The sequence below is a fragment of the Sorghum bicolor genome, chromosome 4, assembly GCF_000003195.3.
Source record: "Sorghum bicolor cultivar BTx623 chromosome 4, Sorghum_bicolor_NCBIv3, whole genome shotgun sequence".
In the NCBI taxonomy this organism is placed as follows: Eukaryota; Viridiplantae; Streptophyta; class Magnoliopsida; order Poales; family Poaceae; genus Sorghum; species Sorghum bicolor.
In genome coordinates this window covers 43,959,549-43,968,889 of record NC_012873.2, presented here as the reverse complement: position 1 = coordinate 43,968,889, position 9,341 = coordinate 43,959,549, and the positions used below count along the sequence as shown (strand labels likewise).

Sequence of the window (9,341 nt, the reverse complement as noted above, 5' to 3'; positions counted from 1 at the left end):
AACTCTCATATCTATACATATCTATAAAGAGCTAAAATTTCAATCTGTCTTTTTTTTTTCTGCCTGCTCCTCTCCCATCCGCTTCCCCGCGTTGTCTTTGTTCTTGCGTGCCTTATACTTCTCTCCCATCCGCACCTCAAAAGACAAAAACTCTCATATATTTATGAAAACGATAACGGACGGTACACACGCCCGTGCGCACACACATAATAATATAAGCCCGTGCGCACACACACAATAATATAAGTTAGTGATGGTAATAAAATATTAATATCCTATTAACATATATCGAATCAGAATATAATTGCGATACATGTGTTATCATAACTTAACTTTAGTTTTCATACTATCCATGTGTGAGGATCTATAAAAAATCAGTAGCTATAATACTTAATTAAAGGAGGTAAATAGTTAGTTGTTTACGTGTGAACAATTGATCCGTCCATTGATGATTATAGTTAGAGATCATTCTTAATTTTCAGATGGCAGTCCTGGTTGAGGATTACAGGATTACATTTATTTAGACTAAATTAGACAACAAACAACTTAAGAGATTTTAGTTCACGTATTGATTAGTTAGACCATTTTCTAATCTAGGTAACTAACTTGTGGACAACAGTTCAGAATAAATAAACAAAAATGAATAAACGAATGGAGAACGGCAATAAGGAAGCAGATTTATTATAATATATATATATATATATATATATATATATATATATATATATATATGATGTGACCAAAGGTAGCGATAGAGGACTACCTGGCGGCCAGCGTGTGGACAAGCGCTGCATGGCACTTTGAGATTCGTGCAGCGTGTAGGTGGAGGGATCGGATGGTTGTGAGCAGGTGGGGAGGCAGACTTCCGATCTCCAGGAAGAAAAGGCCACACATCGCTTTGTCTCCGTCTCCGCTCCCTTTCTTTCCCATTCGTTTCGTCTCGTTCTCGCCTGCCGCCTCCCCTTCGCCTTGCCTTGCTCCGGTAGCAGCAGCCGCCTCCGCCCTGCCCTCCCTCCAGAAAATTCTACAATCGGCGCGCGTGGGAATCCAGCCGCTGTTGGATGTGGGACCGCGGCTGGCAGGTCCATCATCGCGCGCGGGAATCCAGCCACCGTCAGATGGGACCGCGGCCGGCGGCTCCGTAGTGGATTGGAGGCGCTCGATTCACTGCCTATTTCATGCTGCTGCTACGGCGTCAACGCCCGTTCTAGAAGTGAGATTGATTCTCGCCGGGGTCGCGTAGGTACCGATCGGTTCTGAGCACGGGCGACCCTTCCCGAGTCGTGATCTATTCGATTTCGGGTGTGGCGGACAGACAACACGGGGAAGCGGATGGGAGAGGAGCGGGCAGAAAAAAAAAGGCAGACTGAAATTTTGGCTCTTTATAAATACTAGCAAAAATACCCGTGCGTTGCAACGGGAGAAAAAAACTATCAAATCTATATCTATATCTCTATTACCTAATTATATATATTTATACCTAATAATAAAGAGGTAAAATTTTAGGTTTTTTTTTGTCCATTTTTTTTTGTCTATCTTCCTCTAACTACCGAACAATGAAAAGTTTCTTTTATCTAAACTTATATATAACCCGTGCTCATACGAGTTAGAATAACTTACGTCTAAACCAATATGTGGAGTAGAAGTCCTAATATAAATAGATTCCTCACATCCTAAGTATTCTAAATAGAATTCTTAATAGTCAAATAGAAAAAGGATAAGAATTATGTTCTTTATTTTGCTCCACTGCTTTATTTAGGGGGTGTTTAGTTTCCCTTTTTTCAAAAAAATTGGGTTTTGGTCCATCATTTTGCAAAATAGACTAAACACCATGCAATTTTTTTTGGCAAAAAGGTGGTTATTCTCCATTTTGTATTTTGACTTTAAGAGACAAAAAACCTCAAAAAGAGCCTCAAGAGGCTCTCATGAGGACAATAAATTCTGCATTTTGAATGGAACTAACCATGACCCTGATTTTGGCATTTTGTATTTCATCACTCCAAAGTAATTGGTATTTTGTATTTTGGATTCTATGGGGGAACTAAGCACCCCCTTACTTAGATGTCAATCGGAGGAAAAAAATCAAAGTCCTAATCTATAGTTCCTTCTCTAATAATAAAAAGGAAATTTTTCTGGTCATTTTGGATTTTAGTCAAGCCTAACTATTCGCTTGGTTCGGTCTAAAATTGGTTTAAACTTGTGTTAGGCTTCGGAGTTAGATTCAGCCCGTAACTTTTCTTTTTTCCCCTAACCCAATTGGACCAGGCATCGTTTAATTAATCTGACCAGTGGACATATAAAGATATGATGGACTAAATTTTTTACAATTATATATTAGGAAAAGATATAGAAGTATAGATATAGATTAATCTTATAAAATACTAATTCACAAAAAAGAAACAATCCTAAAATATATCGATTCAATCACATTAATGGATATAGGGTTAGCTTAAGCCCTAAGTTTGTGCCATGTCCGTCGGAGGCTCGGAGCTATGCACGGACCAAGCCAGTACATGGAAGCCGGCGTGTGCGGCTTGCGTGCATGGACCGGACGGTCGATCGAGACTTTGGGAGGATCGCTGCTGTAACTTGTGTTATAACCTAATCTAATCGCGGACAGAGGTTTCCGGACAACCGAAGCCGGACAGGGCAGGCAGAAAAAATATTGGCAGCCTGAAATTTTCTCTCTTTATAAATAGGTATAGAGGTATAGATTACCTCTACTGTCTTTTATAATAAACACACATACACCAAGATTTAAACTAAAATCCTTTACTAATTATCTTTTATAACAATTTGACTAATAATTTTTAATTATTATAACACAAAGTTAATATGATTAGATTTGTAACTAAATTCACTATCTAATTATTATAACTTTATAAGTATAAATAAATTAAACAGACGATCGAAGTACTGTAATTTAATAGACCATGTCATGTCGAGCTATGTCTCCTAATGAGAAATGTGGGAGTATATATGGACTAAAATCGTAAAACGAAAGGAAGATCAGGGGTGGGCAGGAATATCTCCCGGCTGATTTAAACACCGACCGTTGAAAGCAACGCCGATTAAATTTCCCCTTGTCCTCCTCGTCTTCTTTTCCTCTTTTTCGGCGCCTTCCCTTCCCCTTCCCCGAACGCAGACACATATGCTCGACCTCGCCGGCTGGCTGCTGGTTGCTGGCTGCCTGGAGTAGGAAGCCCACCGGGCTAAGCAAACCCAAGAGCCCGATCGGATCGATGGCGCCAGCGCCCCGCGCTTCCATCTTCTTCTCGGTGCTCCTCGTCCTTCTCTTCGCGCTGTTGGTGGAGCGCGCGGCCGCCACCGGCGTCTTCCAGGTGCGCCGCAAGTTCCCGCGCCACGGAGGCGGCGGGGATGTGGCGGAGCACCTCGCGGCGCTGCGGAGGCACGACGTCGGCCGCCATGGCCGGCTCCTTGGCGCCGTCGACTTGCCCCTCGGCGGCGTCGGGCTCCCCACCGCGACCGGGTAGGTGATCTATCTATCAGCCTCGCCGGCGCGCGTGCTTTTCTTGGCGTGTCTGACTGGGGGTCTGTGCAGCGCAGCCTGTACTACACGCAGATTGAGATCGGCTCGCCGTCCAAGGGCTACTACGTGCAGGTGGACACCGGCAGCGATATCCTCTGGGTCAACTGCATCCGCTGCGACGGCTGCCCCACCACGAGCGGCCTCGGGGTAATGCTCCATCGCCATGGCTTGTCCGTTCAATTCAATTCCTTCGATGATTTTTGGGGGTGGGGGGAGATTGGATTGCTTGTCTGCTTGGTGATGATGATCTTTTCGTGAAGAATCGTCCTTCCCTGCGTGTTGGTTTGGTTGTTGTAGATAGAACTGACGCAGTACGACCCTGCCGGGAGCGGGACCACGGTGGGGTGCGACCAGGAGTTCTGCGTCGCCAACAGCCCCAACGGCTTGCCCCCCGCGTGCCCCTCGACGTCGTCGCCGTGCCAGTTCAGGATCGCCTACGGAGATGGGAGCTCAACCACCGGCTTCTACGTCTCAGATTCCGTGCAGTACAACCAGGTGTCCGGCAACGGCCAGACCACCCCGTCCAACGCCAGCATCACGTTTGGGTGAGCCTTTGGAGGCCTGGGGGTGGGTCTGGGGACCGCTAATTTGTACTCATCTGTTGATTCCGCGGCTGTTTTCATTCTGCAGGTGTGGTGCTCAGCTTGGTGGGGATTTGGGATCCTCGAGCCAGGCCCTTGATGGGATTCTTGGGTTCGGCCAGGCGGATTCGTCGATGCTGTCGCAGCTGGCTGCTGCTCGTAAAGTGAGAAAGATATTTGCTCACTGCTTGGACACTGTCCATGGTGGTGGCATCTTCGCTATTGGGAATGTGGTACAGCCCAAAGTGAAGACGACGCCCTTGGTGCAAAACGTGTATGTGGTCTCGGCTCTGTTTCCACTGTTTCCATCGTCATCATATCTATTTTCTCTGTCTCATGTCTACTTTGTGCGAATGTTCCTTCAGCTGCTCTCTTGGCTGCTAGTTAGTTTGTTTGATAAATTCAGTGGTCTTCCCTGCCATGGCTTATCAGCAGCCGCTACTCTGCCGTGTCCTGTTCATACTTCTCTGCCATGCCTATACATGGAAGAGCTGATTGATTCCATCATTTATTTGCATGATGATGCGGGTCAAATTGTGAAGTGTGGAATGGCATTTCTTTCTTTGAAAAAAAAAATGGTCAAGCCTTCAATATTAGCTAGTGGAGTAGGCTCTATTAATCTATCTGATAGTAAGCGAGTTGACCGACCCAACATCCAAAGCTTTGACAGTATTCCATAGACATAAAAGCTTTGACTGTTTCCTAATCATGATTCGTTGAAATTTGATCTTGAAGCATGAACTGTTTCCAGTCAAAATATATTTTCTTAAAAAAATGAAAGAAATGTACTGAATATATAGAAGCTTTAACAAGTATTTCATAGGCATAAAAGTTGACTCTTTTCTTGGCATGATTATTTAAATTTTGATCTTGAAGCATGAATTGTTTGTCATAAGTTGGTTTATGCTCTTTAGTTTCATCTGTTTGATGTAATATTAAGATACTCTTACATACTAGTATAACTGAGTGTCCCAAGTCCTTGTCTTTACAGCTTTTAATGCCAATGCTTTGGTTTACTCTTCATGTGCGCCCCTTGGATTTATCTATGTAAATAGTAAAGCTACATTCTCTTCAATTACTTCTCTGCGTGTATCACTAACTGGGTAGTAGGACAAATAGGGTCTCACTTCAACATAAATCGGTTGATATACCCATTCTTATGAATGATGTTCACTGTGTAATTTCTGGAACCTTATTGAAATTTACCACAGGACACACTACAATGTCAATCTGCAAGGAATTTCTGTTGGTGGTGCTACACTTCAGCTTCCATCGAGTACTTTTGATTCTGGTGACAGTAAAGGCACTATCATTGACAGCGGGACAACACTGGCATATCTTCCGAGGGAAGTTTATAGGACTTTGTTGACTGCGGTATGGGAACTTCTGTATCAAACAATCTTTGTAGTGAAGAACAATTTGTGCCCGCCATATGATGTTTTCTTGTCCATTTTAGGTATTTGATAAGTATCAAGATCTGGCCTTACATAATTATCAAGACTTCGTCTGTTTCCAGTTTTCTGGAAGGTACATTTGATGGTGGTTTTTAAACTCTCATGTTTCGGATATATGGATACATTATATTGCTACATGCATTTATACATTTATAATCAGGGATCATCTCATGCATGTACTTTTTTTTGACAAATTATTGTTTGTGTATATTTCTAACGCCTTCACCCCATTCTTTTTGCAGTATAGATGATGGATTTCCCGTAGTCACCTTTAGTTTTGAGGGAGAAATTACACTGAATGTTTACCCACATGATTACCTTTTCCAGAATGAGGTAAGATAACATCTGTTCTCCCTGCTTTTTCTGAGTAATATAAGCAACAATAGTGTGTCAAGCCAAATGTTGAAGTGACAATAATCTGCTTTTCTATGTTTTTTTCTTGAAAAGCTCATCATAGAAGGACATAGAATAAATAAATATTGTTGTTTATTAAATTTCTTCGTATAATAAAAGCAGCAGAAAAGGAAATTGAAAATATTTGATGAAGCCGCCTTCTGGTGGAATGGAATCGTGAAAACCCCTTAGAAAAACATACTTAGAAGTTTTCAAAACATTCGAAACTTGGTGTGTTCATAGTGCATCCAAGGATTGGACATGCCGCAAAAGTTGAGATGCAAATTCCATTTTGAAATACTCGTATGAAAAAGACAAATTTCATGTACAATGTGCACTCAAGACAAAATTGCCCATGTGTCACCCAAATTTACACTGGGGGTGACTTGAAATCATAGTTGTCGATTGGCGTATTGCTCCTATATCTTATACCCTAAAAGCGTGATTTTGGATTTCTATTTATATCTGATCTTTATCTTTGTCATCTAATCTATAGTAGGTTTGGTACTGACTTGTTCTGGCCCAGCTCATCCTTATGAATCAAATTTTGCCAAAGTTATATTTGTTTTAGTAATTAGTATCTTAAGTGTGGACAACCATTTGTTCAATCATCCTGCAAGACAAGTTACCATTATTAAGGTTTATTTTTGATACTCTAAATGTATTTTTTTTCTAGAATGATTTATACTGTATGGGATTCCTGGATGGTGGAGTGCAGACCAAAGATGGGAAAGATATGGTTCTCTTAGGAGGTATGATGAAGCAGTTTTATTATTGATCTACTTGTTTCTTCTTTATGTTGCTTGACTTGCTTCTAAAGTTCACGTACTCCGTTGCAGACCTGGTCCTCTCAAATAAACTAGTAGTCTATGACTTGGAAAAACAAGTTATTGGATGGGCAGACTACAACTGTAAGTTTCAAATTCATCGTAATTGTCCTTTCATCTGCAGAAATCTGAGATTATAGTATAGTCTAACATTTGTGTAGTTCATAGTTGGATCTTTTTGCGACGGGAATATACTTAAACTCTGACGTTTGTGTTCTGCTCATGTGCCATCTTGAGTTAAATGCCGAACGGGTTTCTTTTGGTTTCAGGCTCCTCGAGCATTAAAATTCAGGATGACAAGACTGGCTCAGTGTACACTGTCGACGCACAAAATATCTCTGCTGGGTGGAGATTTCAATGGCACAAGTCCTTGATTCTGTTGTTAGTAACAGCAACCTGGAGCTGTTTGGTGTTGTAGCCTAATCCTGGAATCTTAGGACTAAAACATGGAAAAATGTATCTGTAACAAAAATAGCTGAGTTCAGAAGTTCAACAAAGAGTGCAAAATATTATACATGAAAGGATCAAGATGCTCAAGAGGGAGGTAAATTGGGCTTTTCTAAAAATTTAAGCAACCTATAAATCTCAATTCAACCCTTGTGTCTAATTGTGTTCTAGAGAGCCATCGCATAAAAGTTTTGCAACCTAGTTTCAATTCTATTCTAGCATGGCAATTCTAGGAATGTAAAGAGCTGAAATTAAATGCTAGAATGTAAAGGATGAAGAGAGTGCTGGATGCACATTTGAACTCTTGATCTCACTAGAGAAGGATAATCACTCAAATCTCAATCCTCTCTAGGCTCTTGCTTCTCTCTTGCACCACAAGATGTTTTTCAGCTGAACAAATGGGCAAGAGAACCTCTATGGACGAGTTGGCCAAGTATTTATACTCTCCATTAAGTCCAAGAGCTAGGCACAAAATCAGCAGATTTCGTATGCACTGGACGCTTTTGATGTTGCACCGGACGCTCGCGTAGAGAGTCCGGTCTCCGGTGCCTCACCAACTGCTAGTTGCGATTTGAAAACTCTAATCACACCGGACGCGTCCGGTAAGGAAACTCTTTTGACATGCTCTCTGGGTAAGAGAACGAACGCGGTGATGCGTCCGGTGGTGTACCCTAGACGTACACGTGGCACGCTGGCTCATTCTCCTACATACATCGGATGCACAAACAGTTCCACTGTTGCGTCCGATGCCAACGTCCAATGCCTAAACTTGATCAACATTTCGTCAAATCACGAACTTTCCAAAATGAAGTTTGATCCTCTCGATCTAAAGACTCTCTTTGAGCTGCCTAGTGCTAGATTTGACAAGTGTGAGCAACACCTAAACCTAAAGCCTTGCTTAGGACAAGCTATCTGTTCGTTGCCCCCTTAATAGTACGGTCAAAGGAAAAAACAAAGTCCTAGACTACTCTAAGCACCCTTCAACTCTAAATAGTACTTAGACCTAGTCTAATCTTGACGATGTCCATCATCCTTTAAAAACCGAAACGATTTCCATCAATAAGTGGGCACGAACTGAAAAGTCCATCGATTACCATTACCACTAGTACACAGATGCTCTAAGCTGGCGGGGGCAAAAAATTTCCATAGGCGGTTTTAGTTGTAACACGCCTGTGGTATAAATTTGTACGGCAAGATTAAAAAACCGCCTGTGTAAATGGAGCATTAACACATACGGTTTTCTTATGTGAACCGCCTGTAAAGACCCATTTACACAGGAGGTTTTTTAAGCAAACCGCCTGTGCTATTCTTTCTATAAATACCCCCAGCCTCCCTTCTTCCTCCTCGGGCAGAACTGTAGCTCGCAGCCACATTCCGTTGGAGCACATCTTGGAGATCCAGTTTTTCCAAAATACAAGGAGGGAGGTTTTGATTTTCATTTCTTGGAAGAGGTGGCTAAGAAAGGTTAGTTGATGTCTCTAAAGGCTCTTTTTGTGCTCTCTTGCTCAATTAGAGCTACTTTTTGGATCTAGGGTTTCACCATGAGAGAGAGCAGAATAGCTATGTATGGACTATATTTGCTCAAATGAGGTTGCTTAAGATGGTTAGATGAAGTCTCTCCTCTCTTTTTTTTCTATGTTTTCTTCTCTAATTAGTGAATCCAAAAAATATATATAGTGCTTTCCATGAATGGTGTTTCCATGCTTGGGAAGAAAGAGAAAGATAAGTTTTCTATTGTTTAGAATGTTATTTTTTATGTAAATTTGATTTCATTATGCAATATGTATTTTTCATGTATGAGGTTGCTTAAGATGATGCCTCTCCTCTGACCATTTTCATATTTGCTTCTCAAATTTATTATAGTGAATTAAGGTATATATTTAATTGATTCCATCAATGGTGTTTTTCTACCTAGTCAATTTGATTTAGTTGTTAGTTTTTTTTTGAATTATTACTTAGGGTTTTGTCTTTATTTTTAATGTTAACTCTGAGGTCTACAAATTTGATAGATATACAAGTTGGAGGTTTTCATCTTCACAAGTTGTTGTTTGAAAGGTTAGATGACAATTTTCCTAAACTACTTGTTTTG

The 9,341-nt window shown here is 41.3% G+C and overlaps 1 protein-coding gene across 1 annotated transcript; it reads left to right on the top strand.

The window, feature by feature from the left end:
- LOC8056669 (aspartic proteinase-like protein 2) lies at nucleotides 3,063-7,550 on the top strand. Its single transcript, XM_002453773.2, has 10 exons — nucleotides 3,063-3,490; nucleotides 3,568-3,697; nucleotides 3,848-4,095; nucleotides 4,181-4,405; nucleotides 5,343-5,505; nucleotides 5,588-5,658; nucleotides 5,828-5,918; nucleotides 6,655-6,730; nucleotides 6,818-6,889; nucleotides 7,075-7,550. Exons 1-10 carry the CDS (start codon nucleotides 3,243-3,245, stop codon nucleotides 7,221-7,223), a joined length of 1,473 nt encoding a protein of 490 aa, XP_002453818.1. The 5' UTR covers nucleotides 3,063-3,242; the 3' UTR covers nucleotides 7,224-7,550.

Coding starts and splice junctions, on each gene's coding strand:
- LOC8056669 (XM_002453773.2), top strand. CDS start 3,243: ATGGCGCCAGCGCCCCGCGCTTCCATCTTCTTCTCGGTGCTCCTCGTC. Junction 3,491..3,567: donor GGGCTCCCCACCGCGACCGG/GTAGGTGATCTA, acceptor TGTGCAGCGCAG/CCTGTACTACACGCAGATTG. Junction 6,731..6,817: donor AGATATGGTTCTCTTAGGAG/GTATGATGAAGC, acceptor ACTCCGTTGCAG/ACCTGGTCCTCTCAAATAAA.